Here is a 26,283-nt window from a genome sequence, read left to right as displayed (position 1 = left end):
AGTGATACATTCAGACTGTACAAGTCCCATCAGCCTCAGAACCAGGCCCAATACCTCAGAGATTTGATGCTCACCTACCAACACCTCCATGCTTGATCGAGTCCTCCTCATATTAACAGCACTTGGCGTTGTGAGTAATCCTGCGATTACTGCTCTTGAGGTCCTGCTCTTTCCTTCATAAATCACTAAAATCTGTTTACAATACCTCATCCCTCTTACTGTCTATATTGTTGGTCCCAAAGAGGACCATAACTTCTGGCCTTTCACATCCACCATCCCACCCTACTCTGGAAGGATATTCTGTAGCCATTCCGTGTCTCCTAGACGCTGGTATGTTTCTAAAACCAATTTAAACCTCAGAATTATCACCATTCTGTGCAATCTTATAAGTATCACCTTTAGATTTAAAACCATCCTTGACAACTTTCATTAAGCCATGTACATTATTAATCTTTTTCACAGTTACTTGCATCGGAAAATTGTTTATCTCTTACAATTTGTGATAAAAGCTATAGCCTATATGACAAACCTCCCACACAGATGCAGCAGGTTATCAAGAAAGCTAATTATTCTTGGCCCTTGTTTCAACAGGGTTGGAGTAGAAGAGTCAAGAAGTCTTGAAACTGTGCAAAGTGCCGATGAGACCACAGCTGGAGCACAGTCAGTAGTTTGATTCCCTAATTTAAGGAAAGATGTTACTTCATTGGAGGCAGTTCAGAGAATATACATTCAGATGAGTCCTGGTATGGAGGGATTGTCTTACAAGCAAAGGCTAAACAGTTTGGGACTGTTAAGGGGCTTGACAGGGTAAACGCTGAGAGGATGTTTCCACTAAAAATGTAACAGAATAAAGGTAAATTAGTGGTTGTAGGAAAAGAAATAAAGCGTTTATGTAAAGTGAATGTACACAGCAGAAGAATGAAAAGCTCTGTCTGAAAACTAAAACATGAAAAAAAATTAGATAAACACAATTCATAGCTCTCAACTTCCCAATATTTTTTTAAAAAGTATTTTTGGTTTGCATTGGCTCTATGTCTTGAATATACCCAAGCCACTCTTTGTGGTGGATAATTCCAGAGATTCACAAACATTTGAAGAAATTTCTTTATATCTCAGTTCTAAATGGTCAACTGCTTATTCTGAGACTGTGACCATGTGTTCCTAAATCCCTAGCTGTCAGAAACATTTCCTCATCTTCCACTTTGGTAGTCAACTTAATATTTTATGTGATTCGATTACATGACTGCTCATTCACCAAAAAACATAGGGGTAATCCTCATAGTACATTCCTCTCATCCCAAGAATGAGTCAAGTGAACTTCATTGCACTCCCTCTGGTTCAAGTGTGAACTTCTTTAGGTGAGAAGAGGAGAACGGCATACAATGTTCCTGGTGCAGCTTCACCAAAGCCCTGTGAAATTGTGATAAAGGACAAGGATAACAGGCACATGGCAACCTGCAAGTCATGAACAATTCTGAAGTGGAATCATGTGTTCTATCATTTTTGATGGATTAATAACTGAAGCTCTATATCTGACAACTGTATGGCAGTATCTACACCTCATAGAGAGAATACATGACAGTTCATCACAACCTTTTCAAGGGCAGATCGGAAATGGCAATAAATGGTGTCCATAGCAAAAGCACCTCCATTCCAGGAGCAAATTAAAAAGGATAGATAAAAAAAAATCAGTGAATAGATTTTCCTGACTTCTTTTCTCTAATGAGTGCTGCAAGATAGGTGTAAATCAGAACGACATTGGGAAGTTGTCATGTTAGCCTGTTCTGTGCAATACACTTTGAATTTCCTCCACAGCATTTCTGGTGTCAGTACTTGTCTGTACCTAGAGAGGGCAGAGTAGCCTTGATTATGAACCTCAGATGCCCTTAGATTGATTTATGTAATAGGCCAGGCTTAGGTGCACTCAATGAAAACTAAAATCCTGAATTAATCTCACATGGCATTTGGTTTACTGACAATGTTGTCAACTGAAGCCTTTAGGGATTTGCCTTTGTCAGGAAATGAAAATGGATACAAAATGGAGTGGCAGCTCATTTTACACTGTGCCCAATTTTCACTTTCAATCTTTTTGGCACAATGTAAAATTGGCTCTTCATTGGTTCTCAGCACATTTCAGCTACTTTATCTTATTAAAATGTTGCTTTTACTTGCATCAGAAAATTGTTTATCTCTTACTGTGTGTGATAAAAGCTACAAACCTAGCACACAGGTGCAGCAGGGAAGCTAATTATTCTTGGCCCTTGTTTCAACAGGGTTGGAGTAGAAGAGTCAAGAAGTCTTGAAACTGTGCAAAGTGCTGATGAGACCACAGCTGGAGCACAGTCAGTAGTTTGATTCCCTTATCTAAGGAAAGATGTTACTTCATTGGAGGCAGTTCAGAGAATATACACTCAAATGATTTCTTGTATGGAGGGATTGTCTTACAAGCAAAGGCTAAACAGTTTGGGACTGTTAAGGGGCTTGACAGGATAAAATCTGAGAGGATGTTTCCACTAAAAATGTAACAGAATAAAGGTAAATTAGTGGTTGTAGGAAAAGAAATAAAGCATTTATGTAAAGTGAATGTACACAGCAGAAGAATGAAAAGCTCTGTCTGAAAACTAAAGCATGAAAAAAAATTAGATAAACACAATTCATAGCTCTCAACTTCCCAATATTTTAAAAACCTATATACCGCTTTGTTTAATATTTTCAATAATCGAACCTCCACAACTCTCTGGGGTAGAGATTTCTAGAACTTCCTTTGCATCTCCATTTTGAATGAGTGTCCCTTTATTCAGGAATTATAATTCCTAGTTCATGATTTCCCTACTACAGGAAGCATCTCTCTACTTCCACCCTGTTAAGTCCCCTCAGAATCATGTACATTTCAATAAGATTACCTCATTGTTCAAACAGCAATGAATGAAAGTCTAACTGTTTAGCCATTCTTGATAAGTCAACTCTTCATCCCAGGATGAGAGTGGTGCTGGAAAAACACAGCAGGCCAGGCAGCATCCAACGAGCAGGAAAATTGACGTTTCAGGCAAAAGCCTTTCAACAGGAATTTCCTTTTGAAGGGCTTTTGCCTGAAGTGTCAATTTTTGTGCTCCTCTTCCAGCACCACTTTCATCTTGACTCTAATCTCCAGCATCTGCAGTACCCACCTCCTCATCCCAAGAGTCAGTCCAGTGAATTTCTCTTGAATTGCCTCCTATGTCAGTATTTCGTAAATATGGGATCAAAACCTGTACATGATCATCCAAGTGCAGCCTCGCCCAACACTCTGAACAGTTGTACCAAGACTTTTCTGTTCTTAAACTCCAAACCTCCCTTTAGCAATGAAAGTTAAAAAGTGTATGACCTTGCACACTCTTACATTAAACCCTATCTGGCAAGCTTTTGCTCACTAACTCAAAAGATCTATATCCATTTGCAGATTCTTTATGTCCTCATCATAACAAAACCTCACACCTATTTTTATATCATCAGCAAATTTGGATATATTACACTCTGTCCCTGCTCCAGGTCATTAATGTAGGTAGTAAATAGTTGAGATCTTAAGACTTGTCTTTGTACCACTCCACTAATTATATCTTTACAACCTGAAAAAGACCTGCTTATCCTGACTCTCTGTCTTATGTGTTAACCAATCCTCAAACCATACTAATACAGTATCCCCAATATAATGAGCTCCTATGTTGTGTAATAATCTTTAATGTGGCACATTATTGAATGGCTTTCGTAAATTCAAATGCACTTTATTGGTTCCCTTTATCAACTCTGTTTCTTATACTATCAGAGAACCTGAGCAAATTTGTCAAACATGAATTGTCTTTCACAAAACCATGTTACGTAGAAACATAGGAAACAGGAACAGGAGTAGGCATCTGGACCTTGAAGTCGAGAGTGTGATGCTGGAAAAGCACAGCAGGCCAGGCAGCATCTGAGGAGCAGGAACATAGAACATAGAACATAGAAAAATACAGCGCAGTACAGGCCCTTCAGCCCTTGATGTTGCGCCGACTGAAGCCTACCTAACCTACACTAGCCCAATAACCTCCATATGCTTATCCAATGCCCGCTTGAATGACCATAAAGAGGGAGAGTCCACCACTGATACTGGCAGGGCATTCCATGAACTCACAACCCGCTGAGTAAAGAATCTACCCCTAACATCTGTCCTATACCAACCTCCCCTTAATTTAAAGCTGTGTCCCCTAGTAACAGCTGACTCCAAAAGTGGAAAAAGGTTCTCACTGTCAACCCTATCTAAACCCCTAATCATCTTGTACACCTCTATCAAATCTCCCCAAACCTTCTTTTCTCCAATGAGAACAGCCCCAAGTGCCTCAGCCTTTCCTCATACGATCTTCCTACCATGCCAGGCAACATCCTGGTAAACCTCCTCTGCACCCGTTCCAGTGCCTCCACATCCTGCCTATAGTATGGCGACCAGAACTGTACACAATACTCCAGATAAGGCCGCACCAGAGTCTTATACAACTGCAACATGACCTCAGGACTCTGGAACTCAATTCCTCTACCAATAAAGCCCAGTACGCCATATGCCGTCTTCACAGCACTATTTACCTGGGTGGCAACTTTCAGAGATCTGTGTACATGGACACCAAGATCCCTCTGCTCATCGACACTACCAAGTAGCCTACCATTAGCCCAGTAATCCATCTTCTTATTACTCCTACCAAAGTGAATGACTTCACACTTAGCTACATTGACCTCCATTTGCCAGCTTTCTGCCCAGCTCTGCAACTTATCTATATCCCGCTGTTACCTACCACATCCTTCTTCGCTGTCCACCACTCCCCCGACTTTCGTATCATCCGCAAACTTGCTCACCCAACCGTCAAGTCCCTCCTCCAGGTCATTTATAAAAATGACAAACAGCAATGGTCCCAAAACAGATCCTTGTGGAACACCGCTAGTAACTGCACTCCAAGATGAACCTTTACCATCAACTACTACCCTCTGTCTCCTTCCAGCCAGCCAATTCCTAATCCAAACCTCTAATGCACCCTCAATGCCATACCTCCGTAATTTTTGCAGTAGCCTACCATGGGGTACCTTATCGAACGCCTTGCTAAAATCCATACACACCACATCTACTGCTTTACCCTCGTCCACTTCCTTGGTCACCTTCTCGAAGAACTCAATAAGGTTTGTGAGGCACGACCTGCCCTTCACAAAACCATGCTGACTATCCTTGATCACATTATTAGGAGAGTATATGTTTCAGGCAAAAGCTCTTCATGTGGTCCTTGAAGCTTGTTCTGCCATCTAATATGATCATGGCTGCTCATTCAACTCAGTACCCTGTTCTTACTTTCATCCCACACCTTTTGATCCCTCTAGATGGAAAAAGTATATCTGTCTTCTTCTTGAAAACATTGCCTCAGAAGGCAGTTGAAGTGAAGACATTGCGTGTCTTTATAACGGAGGTAGGGTCTTCATTAGCAAGGGAATGAAGGATTACTGGGATAAAGCAGGAGAATGGAAATGGGAAACATATCAGGCATGATTTAATGTCAGAGCAGACTTGATGGGCTGAATGGCCTAATTCTGCTCCTATACCTCATAGTCTTGGGGTCTAATATTTAATGTTTTGGCCTCAACTACTTCTTGTGGCAGAGATTTCCACAGGTTCATCCTCTTTCTGTGAAGAAATTTCTCCTCATTTCAGTTCTAAATTCCCTACCCTCTATTCAAGGGAGTTAGCTCAGTTGGTGTGATTGGGTTTGTAACACATAGTAATGCCAACAATTCCCACACCAACTGATGTTCCTATGAAGGACTCTCGTCACCTGAGGTGTGGTGACCCTTGGGTTAAACCACCACCGGTTGTCTCTCCTTAATGAGAGAGTAGGACTATGATACCTTTACTTCAGATTGTGACTCTTAGTTCTAGAACTTTGACTGTTAAGATGTTCTAAATGCCCTGCTATTTCTTCCTGAATAATGAACTCCAGCATTTTCCCAATGGCAGATGTTAGGCTAACTGCTTCTTATTTTCCATCTCCCTCTCTTCTTGACCAGAGACATTACATCAACAATTTTCCAATCTGCTGGAACCATTCCAGAATCCAGTATGTTCTGGAATACTTACACGAAGGCCCCTACTAATCTCTACAGTCAATGCCTTTAAAACCCTTAGATGCAAACCATCAAATACCTGTGACTTGTCTACCTTCAGTCCCATTAGTTTGTTAAATACTTCATGCCTTTCGATAGAAACTGTTAGATTTTCCACCCATTAACACCTTGTTATATCTGGGCTCGGAACATTAACTCAGTTTTTCCCTCACAGGTACTACCAGACCTGCTGAGTTTCTCCAGTGTTTTGTGTTGTTATTTTATATCTCCAGTGCTTTGCTTTTATTTGACTGATGCTTGCAAAACAATAATGTATTTTGAGGCAAGCTGGCTACTTTGGCTGCAAGGGGGAGGTGAAGACCTAATGGTATTATCACTAGACTGATAATTCAGGTAACGCTCCAGGGACCTGGGTCCAAATATCACCAAGCCAGATGGTGCAATTTGAATTCAATAAATATCTGGAATTAGGAAGTATAAATCTATTGTTAGAAAAAACCCATCAGGAAATTGCCATTCTTACCTGATCTGGCCTACATGTGATTCCAGACCCACAGTAATGTGGTTAGGTCTTAAAGCCCTTTAACAATTAGGGATAAATGCTGGCCTAGCTGGCAATGCTCTCATCCTATGAATTAATGAAAAAAAGGCAGTGAAGCAGTCTGTTGAAGACCTTGAGAACTGGATTGTTTCAGTCAGCACTGCACATTGCAGTTGAAAGAGAGAAAATGAAATGACAAAGTCCACTGATAAACTGGGAAGTGCAGGGCAATCTTCTATCCCATGAGCATCTAGGCACCGAATCTCTCATCGTCAATGGGCTACAGCTGTGACTGCTGTCCATCTAGTGGGAGGAACTGTCCTTCCATGATCATGCAAGCAGCTGTGCCCTTCTTCAATTTATATATATATTACACAGAGGATTTGAACAATCTAACCTTGGCTGGTCAGACCAATGGATGTAGCATTGCTGAAAAGCATCCTATTGACCTTCCAGCTTAGAAGCCTACCCAAGCACACATCATAGATCATAGAGTCATAAAGCATGGAAACAGACACTCAACCCAACTCATCCATGCCAACCATGTTTCCCAAACTAAACAAGTGCCATTTTCTTGTGTTTGCCCCTTATTCCTCTAAACCTTCCCTACTCATGTACCTGTCCAAATGCTTTTTAAATATTGTAACTGTACTATTTCCTCTGGCAGTTCATTCTACATATGAACCACCCTCTGTATGAAAATGTTGCCCCTCGGGTCCCTTTTAAATCTTTTGGCATTCCTGTAAAATTTCACTGTCAGGTAACCATCCTGGCATCATGCAGAGTCAGGAACCTGACCCTAAATAGAAATACAGTCCCATCACCTCCCAACCTCTCGAATAACCTCACATATCTCCACCCTTCTCCCCAGCAATGTTTCCCCATTTAACATCTATTAAAGGGATACCCTGTTGTAAAACCTTCACCAGTGACAAAAGGATATTTTTAACAAACTGCTGCCCTCAACACACAACAAAAACACAGAGGCAGGCACTAAAATTGGAGAGGGAAATAAATTTCCCGGCATTGAAACAGTGACAGTGTCAGGAAGAAGAGAATGAAGCAAGACAGGAAACAAGGGATCAGAATATGTGTTTGAGGAGCTGCATGACCCCCAAATGTTTTTCTGTAGCGAACATTTGTCTTTTTTGTTGAGTGGCCAGGGGATCCAGGCCTCCCGAGACAGTGACAACACTGTCTGTACTAACCAGTAGCACCAAGGCAGCTCAATACCACAATGACGCAGAGGATAGGGTGTTAGTGAGAAAGGGAGAGGAAACAAATACGTAACTCACGTCTGGATCCAGGAACTGAGAAGATGCAGCTGAGATAAGGAGAGAAAGCAGGGCCGTGACAGTGCTGATTATCCTGAGGGCTGAAAAGCAGCAGTATGGGTCCTCACGACACGCCATTCCCTTGTATGCTCGCCTTGACCCAGAGGCGATCAGGATAGTTGCACATCTACAAGCAGGCACATTCACACACCGTGAGAGGCTGAGTGATTGATGAGGAGAAGCTGGGCTCACAGACTCCACATCTGCCCCTGAACCAGCTGCCTTCTTTTTTTTATTTCACGGTACACAGGGCCTGCACTGCACCCTGGGGAAATTCATTAATTAATTAAATGAATCTCCTTTTACACACAGGCTGTACACAAACACTAGTTAAGGAAACCATGAGTGCTGATGACTGGGGTAGAATTCTTCCGTGCCAACAAAAACATGTTTCAGTTTTCTCTGCAGCTGAAAATGTTTTTTGCATTGATCTCTGCAACATAGCAGCATGACAAGAAGCAACTTATACTGAGGTTGTATCCATCTCCCTGACTGATCAGTGGAAAAGAAACAGGAGCAGAAGTAGACCATTCAGCCCCTCAAGCCTGTTACATAGAGCATAGAACATAGTATAGTACAGCACAGGAGCAGGTGCTTTGGCCCAACGTGTCTATGCCGACCACAACTAAATTAATCCCATTTGCCTGCACATGCACCATATCCCTCTATTCCCTACCTGTAAATATGTCTGTCTAAATGCTACTTAAACTTTGCTAATGTATGTCTTCCTCCCACATTCCCTGGCAGCATATTCCAGGCACCTATCACATTCTGTGTTAAAACCTTCCCTCACACATTTCCTTTAAACTTTTCCCCTCTCACTTTAAACCTATGCCCCCCAGCATTTGACATTTCCACCCTGGGAAAGATTTTTCAACTTTTCATTCTATCCATGCCTCTCATAATTTTATATACTTCTATCAGGTCACCCCTTAGCCTCAAACTTTTGCACCTTCTCCAAAGCCTCCACATCCTTCCTATGATATGGCAATCAGAACTGCACACAACACTCCAAGTTTGCCCTAAAGTCTTATACAGCTGCAAAACGACTATATACGCAAAGCCCATTCAGTGAAGGCAATCATACCTTGTGCCTTCTTTTCCACATTGACCACTTGAACTGGACTTGAAGCTCAAGATCCCTCTGTATATCAATGGCTGCTCGGGGTCTGGCCATTAATATACTTTCCTCTTGCATTTGACCTCCCAAGATGCATCACACTTGTCTGGATTAAACTCCATTTGCCTTTTCCCTGCCCAATTTTCCAACTGATGTATCTCCTGTTTTATCCTTTAATAACCTTACTCACTATCCACAACTCCACCAACATTTGACTCATGTGCAAACTTACTACCTGCATTTTCATCCAAGTCATTTATATATATTACAAACAATAGAGGTCCCAGCACGGATAATTGTGCAACACCACCAGTCACAGACCTCCAGTCAGAAAAACACTCCTCCACAACTACAATCCATCTTCAATGACCAAGCTAATTTTATATCCAACTTGCAAACTCACCATGGGTTCCATGTAACTTAGCCATCAGGATCAGCCTTCCATGAGGGACCTTGTCAAATGCTTTAGTAAAGTCTATGTAGACAACATCCACGCCCGATCTTTATCACTTGCCCAAAAATCTGAATCCAATTTGTGAGACATATAAGGCTATCCTGACTATCCCTAATAAATCCATTCCTCTCCAAACGTGAGTAAATCCTGTCCCTAAGAATCTTCTCCAGTAATTTCCCTGCCACTGATGTAAGGCTCACTGCCTATAGAGTCATAGAGATGTACAGCATGGAACCAGACCCTTCGGTCCAACCCGTCCATGTCAATCAGATATCCCAACCTGATCTAGTTCTACCTACCAGCACCTGGCCCACATCCCTCCAAACTCTTCCTATTCATATACCCATCCAAATGCCTTTTAAATGTTGCAATTGTACCAGTCTCCACCACTTCCTCTAGCAGCTCATTCCATCCACGTACCACCTCTGTGTGAAAATGTTGTCCCTTAGGTTTCTTTTATATCTTTCCCTCTCACCTTAAACCTACAGTCGTAAGGACAGACTGACGGGCAGAGGGGGTGGGGTGGCCTTGTTGGTAAGGGAGGATATTCAGTCCCCTGCGCGGGGGGACCTAGAGTCAGGGGATGTAGAGTCAGTGTGGATAGAGCTTCAAAACACGAAGGGTAAAAAGACCCTCATGGGAGTCATCTACAGGCCCCCAAACAGTAGTCTGGATGTCGGATATAAGTTGAATCAGGAGCTGAAATTGGCTTGTCGCAAAGATGTTACTACAGTTGTTATGGGGGATTTTAACATGCAGGTAGACTGGGAGAATCAGGATGGTATCGGGCCTCAAGAAAGAGACTTTGTGGAGTGCCTCAGAGATGGATTTTTAGAGCAGCTGGTGCTGGAGCCGACCAGGGATAAGGCGATTCTGGATCTGGTATTGTGTAACGAACCAGAATTGGTCAGTGACCTCGAAGTGAAGGAGCCATTGGGAAGTAGTGACCATAATACAATAAGCTTCAATCTGCAATTTGAGAGGGAGTGGGTACAATTGGAAGTGACAATATTTCAGTTGAATAAAGGGAAATATGGAGCTATGAGGGAGCAACTGGCCAAAGTTCAATGGTGCAATACCTTAACAGGGAAGACCGTGGAGGAACAATGGTGGATATTTCTGTGTATAATGCAGAAGTTGCAGGATCAGTTCATTCCTAAAAGGAAGAAAGATCCCAGGAGGAGACATGGGCGGCCGTGGCTGACGAGGGAAGTAAAGAAACATATAAAGTTAAAAGAGAAAAAGTATAACTTAGCGAAGATAAGTGGGAAAACTGAGGACTGGGAAGTTTTTAAAGAACAACAGAGGATTAGTAAGAAGGAAATACGCAGAGAAAAAATGAGGTACGAAGGTAAACTGGCCAAGAATATAAAGGAGGATAGTAAAAGCTTTTTTAGGTATGTCCAAGGCAAAAAAATGGTTAGGACAAAAATTGGGCCCTTGAAGACAGAAACAGGGGAATATATTACTGGGAACAAAGAAATGGCAGAGGAATTAAATGGGGACTTCAGATCTGTGTTCACTGGGGAAGACACAAGCAATCTCCCTGAGGTAACAGTGGCTGAAGGACCTGAACTTAAGGGAATTTATATTTGCCAGGATTTGGTGTTGGAGAGACTGTTAGGTCTGAAGGTTGATAAGTCTCCGGGACCTGATGGCCTGCATCCCAGGGTACTGAAGGAGGTGGCTCGGGAAATCGTGGATGCGCTGGTGATTATTTTCCAGAGTTCAATAGAATCGGGGTCGGTTCCTGAGGATTGGAGGGCGGCTAATGTTGTGCCACTTTTTAAGAAGGGTGGGCGGGAGAAAGCAGGAAATTATAGACCAGTTAGTCTGACCTCAGTGGTGGGAAAGATGCTGGAGTCTATTATAAAGGATGAAATTACGGCACATCTGGATAATAGTAACAGGATAGGACAGAGTCAGCATGGATTTATGAAGGGGAAATCGTGCTTGACTAATCTTCTTGAATTTTTTGAGGATGTAACTCGGAAGATGGACGAGGGAGATCCAGTGGATGTAGTGTACCTGGACTTTCAGAAAGCTTTTGATAAAGTCCCACACAAGAGGTTAGTGAGTAAAATTAGGGCGCAAGGTATTGGGGGCAAAGTACTAGATTGGATAGAGAATTGGTTGGCTAATAGGAAACAAAGGGTAGTGATTAACAGCTCCATTTCGGAATGGCAGGCAGTGATCAGTGGGGTACCACAGGGATCCGTGCTGGGACCGCAGCTTTTTACAATATATGTAAATGATATAGAAGATGGTATCAGCAATAACATTAGCAAATTTGCTGATGATACAAAGCTGGGTGGTAGGGTGAAATGTGATGAGGATGTTAGGAGATTACAGGGTGACCTGGACAAGTTAGGTGAGTGGGCAGATGCATGGCAGATGCAGTTTAATGTGGATAAATGTCTGGTTATACACTTTGGTGGCAAGAACAGGAAGGCAGATTACTACCTCAATGGTATCAAATTAGGTAAAGGGGCTGTTCAGAGAGATATGGGTGTTCTTGTCCACCAGTCAATGAAGGTAAGCATGCAGGTACAGCAGGTCGTGAAGAAGGCTAATAGCATGCTGGCCTTCATAACAAGAGGAATTGAGTATAGAAGCAAAGAGGTGCTTCTGCAGCTGTACAGGGCCCTGGTGAGACCACACCTGGAGTACTGTGTACAGTTCTGGTCTCCAAATTTGAGGAAAGACATTCTGGCTATTGAGGGAGTGCAGCGTAGGTTCACGAAGTCAATTCCTGGAATGGCAGGATTGCCTTACACGGAAAGACTGAAGCGACTGGGCTTGTATACCCTTGAGTTTAGAAGACTGAGAGGGGATCTGATTGAAACGTATAGGATTATGAAAGGATTGGACACTCTGGCAGGAGGAAACATATTTCCGCTGATGGGGGAGTGCCGAACCAGAGGACACAACTTAAAAATACGGGGTAGACCATTTAGGACAGAGATGAGGAGAAACTACTTCACCCAGAGAGTGGTGGCTGTGTGGAATGCTCTGCCCCAGAGGGCAGTGGAGGCCCAGCCTCTGGATTCATTTAAGAAAGAATTGGATAGAGCTCTTAAAGATAGTGGAGTCAAGGGTTATGGAGATAAGGCTGGAACAGGATACTGATTGGGAATGATCAGCCATGATCATATTGAATGGCGGTGCAGGCTCGAAGGGCTGAATGGCCTACTCCTGCATCTATTGTCTATTGTCTATTGTCTATTGTCTATTGTCTATTTTCTACACCCTCTAGTTCTGGACTCCCTGGCCCCAGGTAAAAGACTTTGTCTATTTATCTGATCCATGCCCCTCATAATTTTGTAAACCTCTGTAAGGTCATCCCGCAGCTTCTGACACTTCAGGGAAAACAGCCCCAGCCTGTTCAGCCTCTCCCTGTAGCTCAGATCCTCCAACCCTGGCAACATCCTTGTAAATCTTTTTTGAACTCTTTCAAGTGTAACAACATCTTTCCAATAGGAAGGAGACCAGAATTACATGCAATATTACAATAGTGGCCTAACCAATGTTCTGTACAGCCGCAACATGACCTCCCAACTCCTGTACTCAATACTCTGACCAATAAAGGAAAGCATACCAAATGCCTTCTTCACTATCCTATCTACCTGTGACCCCACTTTCAAGGAGCTATGAATCTGGACTCCAAGGTCTCTTTGTTCAGCAACACTCCCTAGGACCTTACCATTAAGTGTATAAGTCCGGCTAAGATTTGCTTTACCAAAATGCAGCACCTTGCATTTATCTGAATTAAACTCCAGCTGCCACTTCTCAGCCCATTGGCCCATCTGGCCAAGATCCTGTTGTAACCTGAGGTAACCCTCTTCGCTGTCCACTACACCTCCAATTTTGGTGTCATCTTCAAACTTACTAACTGTATCTCTTATGCTCACATCCAAATTATTTATGTAAACGACAAAAAGTAGAGGACCCAGCACCAATCCTTGTGGCACTCTACTGGTCAGAGGCCTCCAGTCTGAAAAACAACCCTCCACCACCACCCTCTGTCTTCTACCTTTGAGCTAATTCTGTATCCAAATTGCTAGTTCTCCCTGTATTCTGTGAGATCTAACCTTGCTAACCAGTCTCCCATGAGGAACCTTGTTGAACGCCTTACTAAAGTCCATATAGATCACATCTACCACTCTGCCCTCATCAATCCTTTTTGTTACTTCTTCAAAAAACTCAATCAAGTTTGTGAGACATGCTTTCCCACACACAAAGCCATGTTGACGATTCCTAATAAGTTCTTGTCTTTCCAAATACATGTACATCCTGTCCCTCAGGATTCCCTCCAACAACTTGCTCACCACCGATGTCAGGCTCACTGGTCTATAGTTCCCTGGCCTGTCCTTATCACCCTTCTTAAAAAGTGGCACCACGTTAGCCAACCTCCAGTCTTCTGGCACCTCACCTGTGACTATCGATGACACAAATATCTCAGCAAGAGGCCCAGCAGTCATTTCTCCAGCTTTCCATAGAGTTCTAGGGTACATCTGATCAGGTCCTGGGGATTTATCCACTTTTATAGACATCCAGCACATTCTCCTCTGTAATATGGACATTTTGCAAAGTGTCACCATCTATTTCCCTACAGTCTATATCTTCCATATCCTTTTCCACCGTAAATACTGATGCAAATACTTGTTTAGTAACTCCTCCATTTTCTGTGGCTCAGCACAAAGGCCGCCTTGTTGATCTTTGAAGGGTCCTATTCTCTCCTTCGTTACCCTCATGGCTGATCCATACCTCAACTCCATTTATTCATCTTTAATCTACACTCCTCAATACGTTTACCAAAGAAAAAATGATCACAGTCTTCAAAGTTTTAGTTGATGCAGCAACCAAATCCTGCTGTTTGAAGAATGAATTCCAGGTTTTCAAAATGCATTAACTCTACAATAAAGAAGCTTGTATTGCCAGATTTCATCTGTTTGTTCTTGATTCGCCACCAAAGAAAATAATATATCTACCATATCAAATCATTTTACTATTTTAAAGATCTTGAGTAGCTCACTCCTCAATCTTTTAAATCCAAGGAAATATAAGCCACATTTCTTCAGTGTCATCATAACAATGCTTGAGACCCTATTAAGGTTCTGATTCAATCTGTACTGTAACATCTCCAAAGTATTATGAATAGTCCCTGGTGATGGTCCTTAATTCATTATGTTTCCAGACAGGATGCCCCAAGTTGTTATATTCTCATGAGCAGAGACATGACTGCCCCCCTTGTTTACTCACCCATTCCCTAGGTGAAGGTCAACTCAATGGTACAGCTCCTCTTTTCTCAGTATTTCTATATTAATCAATACCCATATCACCTACACCAATCATTCGGCCATGTATTCAGTCTCTGATTTTATTTACCCTTTTCTAATTTACTCATGGCTCAGGCAGTATGCCAATATTTATTAATCTTGTAGTTCCCCATTTTGTTTAGATCTCATGTGGTCATACTCCCTCAGTAAAACCGCTTCCTTAGTCCAATCTGTATCATTGGTGCTCATATGGACTGCAACAACTGGATCCCTCCCCTCCCAATCCAAGTTCCTCTCAAGCTCTGTAGAGCTGTCCTTACTTTGGCTCCAGAGACAAAAATATGCTGGAATCCAAAGAAGACAGGTAGGAGGCTGGAAGAACACAGCAAGCCAGGCATCATCATGTCGACTTCTGCAACTCCTGACGCTGCCTGGCTTGCTGTGCTCTTCCAGCATCCTGCTTGTCCACTCCTTTTCCAAACAGGTAACATAGACTTCAGGATTCACATCCTCAGCTACAGAGAATAATATCCATACCCCAAACTATACTGTCTCTTGTGTTAGGAGCAGGTGAGAATGGGGGTGTATTGGTTTCCTCCTCTTGTCTATTCTTTTGTTGGGTACAATAAATATTTAAGTTCTCTTTAGGGACAAAGCTATATCTCTCTCCAATTCAAATGTAGCTTTCTAATTTGCAAAGCAGCAGTAAGGAGACAATTACCAGGTTTTCTTGAGAGAAAGAACAAGCAATTTTATTAGCTGCTAATGCTGAGAAAAAAAACATGATGTGACATCAAATATGTACACACACATACTCACACAGACATACAGACACAGACACACAGACACAGGTGAGTTTGTTATGTTGGGTGAAACCAATAGCGTTGACATTGAAAATTGAGATTCATATAGGTCTTGCAAGTTAACAGAAATTTTGTTTCTTGCTTCCCTGTGATGGCAACTAGTTTATAACAAGAAGTGATATGTTATTGTTTTCTTTTTACCTGCAATGCAGGGGTTTTTAATGGCTGTTCTCAAGCTGTGACCTTTGTAGCATATTTGTCCACACACCAGAACATCAGGCTACTAACACACCCTGATCAAGGATTGCAGTTGTTTTATTTTAATGTCTGTTTAGTATATCCCTAGAACAATACAAACATAAAAATGACTATCAACTGATTGTCAGTCTAGAATCAAATCAGTAGGAGAGGTTTTCCTACTGAGACAAGGTAATTAGGATGCCTTGCACTTTGGCCCTTTGAAGTCTCTTTTTTATGTAACCCCCTAAAAGGTACAACATTCCAGGATTTCACACGGGAAATTTTTCAGCATTCAAAACTTAATGAAAAGTCACCTGACATGAAACATTAACTCTGCTTTCTCCCCACAGATGCGACCACACTTAATAACTTTCATCCAGTGATCTCTATTGTTGTGTCATTTTACTCCCATGTCAAAGAGTCTGAATTCAAAAGCTTGGTCAAGGAAAAGGCAATATTGATAACTACCTTCTGAATTGGGCTTCTCTATAATAATGTTTTTTACTTGCTCCGACTAAATGCTACAATGCCTGGTATTCAGTGATATAACAGGTTCTAATCTTGTTGTTATATTATTAAACTATTGTTTCGTACACTCCACTCTCTAAATGCTCATCAGTCTCCTCCACAATTTTCTCCACACACGTTTCTAACATTTAAATAGTTAGATTTTAGGTTTCCACTTAGCTCTCTGTGTTTTTCTTTTCCTCTTTTAAATATCTTTGTGTCTTTCTATGTGTCACTGGGTCAAATTCCTGGAACAATAACACTAAAGATGCTTGATTCCATCCAGAGCAAAGCAGCCCACTTGAATATCACTACATTCATGAATATTCATTTTATCCACTACCAATGTTCAATGGCAGTAGTGTGTATCATCCACAAGATGCACTGTGGCAACTCACCAAGGCTCTTCAAGGACAAGGACAGTAAATGCATGGGAATACCACCATCTGCATGGTCACATCCAAGTCACTCAGCATTCAGACTTGGAAATATGCCACTGTTACTTCAATGTTCCTATGTCAAAACCATGGAATGTTTTTGCTAACAGCACTGTAGGTATCCCCACACACTAGAGATTACAGCAGGTCAAGAGGCTACTCACCACCACCTTCTCCAGGTCATTTAGGGATGGGCAATAAATGTTGAGCTATCCAGTGGTGCCCATGTTCCCTTGAATGGAGAAATAAAATCTGAAGCATTAGTCCAGTATTCCTCTTCATCCTTCTCAACCTCTCCACACACCAGCACACAGTTGACCACATCATTCTCCTGCATTGTTCAGCTGGGGTGGTTCCACTCCTACCAATCCAATCATAGCCAATGCTTTCTCTTTCCAAGAGCACATTGTTACCACTTGAGCTGTTCAAAAATCCAACCTTGGTCTTTTTATGACTCATCCAAATGCCATACCTCAGACACATTATCCCAAAATACAGTATCAGATTTCACAAATGCTCTAATGATACCCAGCTCTATCTCAGAATCATTTCTCATGACCCCTCCAATTTCTCAGTACTTGAGCAAAGTTCAGTCCTGAATGAATTTCACATTGAACACTGGTAAGGAAAAGGCCATTGTCTTTGGTTCCCTCCCACACAATCTTCTATAATTCTCTCCCATTGCTTGGATATTGTCTCAGACCATTGACTGCTTACAACATTGATGTCTCTTTTGACCTTAAGATGAGTTTTCCACCCAATATCTTCTCCAGTTCAGTGGTCATCTATCTCCACCTCTGTAAAGTTATTTGTGTTCACAACTGCTTCTATTCGTCTGTGGCTGAAACCTTCATTACTGACTGACATTGACTCGCAAAATCCCAACTCTTTTGATTTAAAATTATTTCTTCTTCAGCATCCCCCCCCCCCCCCACCCCCCCCTCCCTCCCTCCCTCCTTAGAATGCTCCAAGCAGTCTGCCATTTTCCAGGCCTGGGATCACTCATTAGCAATGAAGTAATGGGTCTCGAATAACATCCATTGAACAATAAGAGACTGATAGAAGGGACCGAGACAGAGATAATAATTGGAGAGAGATTTTTCACAAGACAGATTGATTTCAGTGGAGAAGCAAATATAAACTAGAAAAGATAGTAGCCAATTTACAAATGAACAACAAAGAGATAATGATGGAACAGCAGATCAGCTTGAAGGGATATATGGTCTATTCTTGTTCTTAAATTCTTGTAATCTCTTTTACTTTATGTGGTTGAAAAACAAATGTTCGTTAGATCTCTGGAACATCTCTCCTGCTCTGCTTTGAATAGTGACATGGGAATCACCTGTTAAATCAGAGGGGTCATTGGTTTAATCCAAAAGACACTGCATCTAAATCCAATGCCTCCTCAATGCTGTACAGGAATGTCAAGTGAGCTTTTGTCTTCAACTTCCTTTTGTTTTATAAAAAAGGATGGGTTTTGAAAAACTTTCATCAAAAATGCAAGTCTTTAAAACACCAATGGGCCAATTTTACACTGTCAGGCTTAAAGAAAGGACCTCATGAATGACCTTTGAGTGTAGTCACAAAATCATGACAGAATTTTTGGGTGGCATGGTGGCACAGTGGTTAGCACTGCTGCCTTAGAGCACCAGAGACCCGGGTTCAATTACCTCAGGCAACTGTCTGTGTGGAGTTTGCACATTCTCCCTGTGTCTGCGGTTTCCTCCCACACTCCAAAAATGTGCAGGTTAGGTGAATTGGCCATGCTAAATTGCGTGTAGGGGAATGGGTGGGTTGCTTTTCAGAGGGTTGGTGTGGAGTTGTTGGGCTGAAGGGCCTCTTTCCACACTGTAAGTAATCTAAAAAATTTTGTGAAAAGCAAGCTCCAACAAACAGCAATGAAGATACCTAAGTAGTTAATTTGATGGATTTGATTGAGGAAGCACACTGGGAGAACTCTGCTATTCTTCTTTGAAAGAATTATCATTGGCCCTTTAATGTCTTGCCAGACAGGGAAGTGGGGATAATTGGCATTTCTTTCAAGAAATCATAGACAAATTTGGAAAATTATCCTAAGTAAACAGAGGCACAACCTATGATTAAACACGTTACTGCCTGGAAGGGTGCTAATTTCTTCGATTGCAGTATAAATAATTTCTCTACCAAGCTTAATCATAGCTGGTTTGTGGTGAACCTCTGGAATTGATGCTCCAGGACTTCAACCTAAATCTTCTTGATGCCTGAGTACAGGCTGTAACATCTTTGCTGAATGTGTCTAGGAAATTACTGAAGAATACCAGCCTGATAGTGACTAAATTTTCTGAGGACACAATATAGCTAAGATAGTAAATTGCGAATTGGAAATAATGAAGCTACAAAGGAATATAGGTAGATAAAGTATGTGGACAAAGTTCTGGCAAATGGAGTATAATGTAGAAAAATGTAAAGCTGTCCATTTGAGCAGGAATGAAAAAAGAAACAATATCTAAAGGGAGAGAGACTGCAGAGCTGTGAGATGCAGAGAGATCTGGGTTTCATGAAGTATGAAGGGGTGGCACAGTGGCTCAGTAGTTAGCACTGCTGCCTCACAGCACCAGGGTCCCATGGTCGATTCCAGCCTCAGGCAACTGTCTGTGTGGAGTTTGCACATTCTCCCCGTGTCTGTGTGGGTTTCCTCCCACAATCACAAAGATGTGCAGGTCAGGTGAATTGGCCATGCTAAATTGCCCATAGTGTTAGGTGCATTAGTCAGAGGAAAATGAGTCTGGGTGGGTTAGTCTTCAGAGGTCGGTGTGGACTGGTTGGGCTGAAGGGCCTCTTTCCACACTGTAGGTAATCTAACCTAAATTGCAAATGTTCAGTTTGCAGGTAGAGCGAGTAATAATAGAACAATATCATTTATTTCAAGGGGAATTGAATATATAAGCAAAGATGTTATGCTTCAGCTATGCAGGATATTGGCAAGATTACATCTGGAATACTAAGTATACAGTATTTGGTCTCTTTACTTCAGGAAAGATGTAAATGAGTTCAAAGTAATTCAGTGCAAGTTTATGAGAATAACACCTGGAATAATATCTGGTTGTCGCATGAGGAAAGGTTGGACGGATTAAGCTTGTATCTCGTGGAGCTTAGATGTGTAAGGGATTGGGACATGCAATACCTGATGAGTCATGACAAGGTGAATGAGGGCAGAATGTTTCCTCCTGTGGGAGGGATTCTAGAGGTCACTGTTTAAAAATAAAGAGTCACGCGTTAAGACAAAGATGAGGAGATTATTTTTCTTGCAGAGTGGAGTGTTTGAAACTTTCTTCCTCAAAAGCTGATGGATGCAGCCTTTGACTCTTTGTAAGACAGAGATGAGTAGATTCTTAACAAGTAAGGAGGTGAAATGTTATTGGGGTAGTTAGGGTTACAGACTAATCAGATCAGACATGATCATATCTAATGGGAGGATGGGCTTGAGGAACCAAGTGGCTCCTAGTTTGTATGCTCCATATCACTTTTGCACCAAAATATATTTTGCTCTTGTGTAATATCTAGTTCATTTCTGGATTCTTGCAACTTTACCTCAAAACAAAAAAATTGGAGACGGTGAATGAATGAACCGACATCATAAAATTTTATTAATCCTTTGACACCTCTGTAAACCACAACAAGCTATTAAATTATCCTTTCCTCATAGCTGCTGTAATTGGACTTTTAACCTGTTTATGACAGACTACAGTTTCTGATCTCACCCTTCCATGGACGAAAATGATTATCCATTCAGCATCACATGCTCCTAAAGGTAATGAATTGTTCTCACTGATGCAATTCCATGACGAAGAAAAATATAACAAGGTGAAAACAGGCGCTGAATGAGTGCTGTTAGAATGATACACATCACTTTGGAAGTATAACTTTAGCACACAATGCTTTACCTAATTGCTAATGACCATAATTTGTTTAGAGATCCTCCAAGTTTACCTCTAACATGATGTTCAGACTAAGATTTGCAGAGTGGTATGATCTCTTCATACCACTCCCTTTCACTGGAATTGAAGGTATAGAACATGATGGCTAATCCACAGTGGAATAATTTAAGATAGTTCAGTGACCGTGTGAAAGGGCCCACAGATTCTCTGACGTATTCCTGAGCCCCTAGTTCAGAAGGTAGTGGTGGAGGAGACATGTCTTGTACACACTCAAGGGAAAGGTTCCACCTTGCCCTCATGTTTTTTTTAGATTCCTTACAGTGTGGAAACAGGCCCTTCAGCCCAACTAGTCCACATCAATCCTCCGAAGAGCAACCCAGCCAGATCCATTCCCCTACATTTACCCCTGACTAATTCACCTACCACCACGGGCAACTTAGCATAGCCAATTCACCTAACCTGCACATCTTTGGACTGTGGGCGGAAACCAGAGCACCCGGAGGAAACCCATGCAGGCACGGGGAGAATGTGAAAACTCCACACAAACAGTTGCCCGAGGCAGAAGTTGAACCTGGGTTCTTGGTGCTGTGAGACAGCAGTGCTAACCACTGAGCCACTGTGCCGCCCCAAGACATAGGGGCAGAAATATGCCATTCGGCACTTCAAGCATACCCTGCTGTTCAATGATACAATGATTAGATTCCCTACAGTGTGGGAACAGGACCTTTGGCCCAAACAGTCCACACCGACCCTCCAAAGAGTAACCCACCCAGACCCATTTTCCTCTGACTAATGTACCTAACACTACGGGCACCTGGAGGAAACCCACGTAGACACAGAGTGAATATGCAAACTTCACACAGGCTGGAATCGAACCTGGGTCCCTGGCACTGTGAGGCAGCAGTGCAAAACACTGAGCCACCGTGCCGCCCGTATCTTTCTCTTCTTCAGCAGCTGGTACTTCTCTGCCTTGTCTCATGTCCTGCTCCCATTCCTCCCACAGTTGATGACCCACAGCATTCTCTTTCTCCTTGGTGTCTCCAGGAATGTAGCAATAAGGCACCGAATTGATTTTTTAGTTGAAATCCTTAGAGAACTTTGGCACAAAGTAGTGATCGAGTGTGGGTGAAGTCTTGACAGTGTTCGAGAAAGTGTTGCAACAGTCCTTTTCAAACTCCCAGCAGTGTCAGTAAAAGGTGACACACTTTGAAGTTATAGTTGAAAATCTCTGCAGTAACCTGTCAGTCCTAATCAGCTGGTCTCTTCAAAGAGAAGGTCAAGAGCCATTCACTAAAATGCCATGCATCCCCCTAACCAGCCCTAGAAAGCAAATAAAGTGTCAATCTGCCCCTTGCTTGTCTTATGAGGTGAGTTGGAGCATCGTTGGCTGATGTTCCTTAGAGTTTAGAAGAATGAAAGAAGATCTTAGATCTAAGGTGATAAGACGTTTAATGGATTGACAAAGTAGACATACAGCAGAGGTTTTGCCTTGTGGGGTAACCTAGAATGAGAAGTCATAGTTTTAGGCTCAGGGGTGTTAGATTTAAAACAATGTTGAGGAGTAATTACTTCTCTCAAAGGGTGGTGAGTCTATGAAATTCACTGCACCGAGAGCAATGGATACAAGGACACTGAATAAATTTAAGGAGGACAGAGACAGATTTTTATTTAGTACAGTAATGTGTTAAAGTTTTATGGGGAATGGGAGAAGTGTGAAAAGTGGAGTTGAGATGAAATCAGCCATGATCATTCTAAATGGCCGGCCAGGCTCAAGGGGCTGAATTGCCAACTCCTGTTTATAGTTCTTATGTGTTTACCTTCTTGCCAAGCTTCAACTCTTTCAATCAAGGCAGTGCCTCATGTGAGATGCGATTTGGCCACATCAGAAGCTCACTAGCACTTAAAGTGTTCAAGGAATATCGTCCTCAAGATAGCACGATTCAAAAATCCTCAGCTGTCTTCCGCGAACTGAAGCTGAAAATTAAAACATAATTCAAATATAGAACGTTAACCAACCTGCAATTTAATCATCCCTTCCTCCCTCCTCCCTCACCACTTGGCACAAAATTCAAACCACAGGAGGTCTTTCTCTCAGTAAATGGTGGGTTAAAATGTGCCAATCCTATTTTTAGTCAAATGCAAGTGACATTTCAGAGGATATACAACTCATAAAGTTCTGCGATGCTTCTCAATAAGTGCTGATGACTATGGGTCACAGTACATAGATGTACTTTTCACCTAAACTGTACTGTTCTCAGTTTAACAAGGATTTCAGATGAGTCAGTTAGTGCACTGTGACCACCTGACCACCTTCACTCTCCCCCTCAAATAAATAATTCAACCTCAGAGCAAATGAAATATCTAGAGACTCACCTTTTGAAGAAGTCATTGAACAGTTTCCATGACCGGGAAAGAAACCTTATTCTCTATTCACTGAAGGATAGGAAATGGAGATGTTACAACAATGAGTTAGAGTACCAACTTCTATTTTACACTTAGGGCACATTGGGGACACTCCTATCTTCAACTTTGCAAAACTTTTAAGGATAGAGGAAGATAAAGACAAAGAGTGGGGAGAGATTATTTGGCCAGGTAAGTCTGCTCCATTTTTCATTAATAAATACTTTTATTGAAAAGAAAAATGTTTTTGGGTTTTATTTTACAAAATCAATACAAAATAGTGTAACCACTTTACAATATAATAGCAACAAAAATATAAATAAAGAAAACAAACTAATAATTTACTCTACAAGCTACCAAAACACAGAGTAAAATATAAGAAAACAAAACACTCTATATAAAAAAAACAATATAGTAAATAACTAACAAAAAAAGATTCAAAATAGAATGATATCAAGTCATAACAAGATAGCTTAATTTACATTCAATAAAATTACAACACTCAACACACTCTCATTGTAGCTCCCCATCAATGGGAGCAATAATCAGCAGATCTGCATTTATACGGGATTCTTCCTCTCAGGGGCCCCCAAACCGACTGACATCATCCTCACGGCTCGACAAAGGCCTGAGATAATATGGCTGATACATCGGCATCGATATAACTCAAAAAGAGCCGCCATGTTCTGTAAAACAATTCAGTTTTTTGGTGCACCATATTCGTAAGGAAATCCAGGGGAATGTGTTCCATAACTATTCTATGCCAATTTGAGAGTCCTGGGGGAACCTTCCAATTCGCAACTGACTAAGATGTTTTTCCTCACACAGAAAGTGAGGATAGTAAACAGCTTCTTCCCATGTGCATCTAGAGAAGAAAGATTTGGAAAACCCAAAAGGAGAGACACTGAATCCAGCCCAACATTTGTTCCCAAGGTCTTTGCCAAGGCATTCACTACATTGTCCCAGTATCTGTGGATCTTATGGCATGTCCACAAACAATGAGTTAGAGTACCAACTTCTATTTTACACTTAGGGCACACTGGGGACACTCCTATCTTAAACTTTGCAAGCTGCTCTGGTGTCATATGGGCCCTATGAAGTATCTTCAATTGAACAGCTTCAGTCCTATTCCAGATAGAGATCTGGCATTTTCCCAGATGTCCTCCCACGTCTCTGAGGAGACTTCCACCCCAATTTTTGAGTCTAGATTTTATATAGTTGTTCCATGTCCTTTGGCACATTATTACCTTGCGAGTGATAGAGAGTACTGAGTGAGGGGGCACCCATCAGCCAAAGCACTCTTCTCTCCATATCCGATTTATAAGGATTGACCATCAATGTGGTCTTTTTTTATATGAAGTCTCGTACTTGAAAATAAAGAAAGACATCCTTGCTAGGTAACCCGAACTTCTGATGCAACTATTCGAAGGACATCATGACCTCCCCATCGGATAGATCTCCCAAGCAGGAGATTCCTCTGGACTCCCAAAGTTTAAAGCCAGCATCTATCAAGCCTGGCTGAAATCCCAACATTCCCACTATAAGAGTGACGGGGGAGGTTTTCTGTCAGATCATCCTCCAAGCTTTGATTGTGTTGAGGACAATCGGGCTTTTACAATGATCCGTGACAGTTCTCATCTTATCCATAAACAATCGGTTGATGAGGGGGCATTTTGATGGGAAGCCTCGATATCCAACCAAATTGATTGTGGATCATGAGAAGCCCAATCAGCCACATATGATAGCAAGGAGCTCAGTTGGTACTTCATAAATTCCGGGTAATCTAGACCCCCACTTTCTTGTGGGAGTTGCAATTTATCTAATTTGATAAAGGGCCATCTATGACGCCAGACAAAGGAACCGAGCCAACCATAAAGCCTATGCAGCGCTTGCCTCAGCAATATCAAAGGAAGCATTCTCATGGGGTATAATAGGAGAGAGAGAACATTCATCTTGACTAGAGATATTCTTCCCAGCGCCAAAGGTTCTGCCTTATTTTCTCTATCAGATGCACATAGTTAGCTTTATGTAACTGATCAAATGTCGGGGTAATAAAAATACCCTAAGTAGAGCAAACCTCCCTGTGACCACTGAAAGGGAAAGCAGGTTCTATCCGCAAAGTTGGATATGCTGGTAAGACCTCCCACTAGCATGGCTTCTGATTTCATAAAATTAATTTTGTACCCTGAAAACGTACCAAATAACTGAGCCACTTTTTTAAGCAGGGCACAGATGTCAATGGATCAGCTAAGAAAAGAAGGATGACATCCACATAAAGAGTAATTTTATGCTTGCCTGATCCTACCTCCGGGGCCGTTATCCTGGGGTCCATCTGGATAGCTTCCGCCAGCAGTTTGATCGCTGGTGTAAATAATAGTGGCGAAAGTGGGCACATTTGATGACAACCTCTGCCAACACTAAAACTTCCTCATCTTATGCCGTTAATACACCTCTGCTTTTGGGTCATTATATAGCACTGCGATTCATTTGGTAAAAACCTCTCGAAGGCCAAACCGCTCCATGATATCAAAAAAGGTATGGCCATTCCACCTGATCGAATGATTTCTCTGTATCTATGGAGATGACCAAGTCTGGTATCGCTCTTTTCTGGCATGCCTGTACATATTTAACACTCTTCGAATGTTATGAGTAGATCTGCGACCCTTAGCAAACCCCATCTGATCCTCTTTTATGATAAATGGCAATACCCTCTCCAATCTTAATGCCAGCATTTTCGAGAGGATTTTAAAGTCCACATTCAGTAAGGATATAGGCCCGTATGAAGTACAGTCGTCTGGGGCTTTCCCTTTCTTGAGGCTGAGGGAGATATTTGCTTCTCTCAAGGAGGGTGGGAGACTACCCCGACGAAATGAATAATCGTACATGTCTATAAGTGATCCAGCCAGTTCATCTATAAACTCTTTCTAGAACTCAGTCTGAAATCCATCTGGCCCAGATGCTTCACCACTCTGGAGCTGCTGGATAAGAATGGCCACTCCTCTACGTTTCAAGTTGAAAGGTGAGAAGAACACCTGGCCAAATCCTCCCTGATGCAGCTTCAAATGCTCCTTGTCAGTTAGGTGTGTTTCCAGTAAACGGGCTACATCAACCTTCTCTTTTTTAAGACAGTATCTTTTTCC

At 41.9% G+C, this 26,283-nt stretch overlaps 1 protein-coding gene and 1 long non-coding RNA gene across 2 annotated transcripts in view; both read right to left on the bottom strand.

The window, feature by feature from the left end:
- tmie (transmembrane inner ear) overlaps positions 1–8,141 on the bottom strand; it is a 138,234-nt gene extending 130,093 nt beyond the window's left edge. Inside the window, exon 1 of the mRNA XM_072570061.1 lies at positions 7,948–8,141. Coding sequence (XP_072426162.1) covers positions 7,948–8,064 — 117 coding nt within the window. The 5' untranslated portion in view covers positions 8,065–8,141. The remainder of the gene's footprint in view (positions 1–7,947) is intronic.
- Positions 8,142–21,668: 13,527 nt separating this feature from the next.
- On the bottom strand, positions 21,669–23,203 carry LOC140476738 (uncharacterized). The gene is made up of 3 exons (XR_011960584.1): positions 23,117–23,203; positions 22,561–22,717; positions 21,669–22,005 (listed from the first exon to the last, which is right to left on the bottom strand). It is a non-coding gene; the product is annotated as an uncharacterized lncRNA (long non-coding RNA).
- Positions 23,204–26,283: the final 3,080 nt, after the last annotated feature.

This window comes from Chiloscyllium punctatum, chromosome 5, assembly GCF_047496795.1.
Source record: "Chiloscyllium punctatum isolate Juve2018m chromosome 5, sChiPun1.3, whole genome shotgun sequence".
NCBI lineage: Eukaryota > Metazoa > Chordata > Chondrichthyes > Orectolobiformes > Hemiscylliidae > Chiloscyllium > Chiloscyllium punctatum.
The sequence above is the reverse complement of the archived record's forward strand: the minus strand, read 5'-3'. Positions and strand labels throughout refer to the sequence as shown.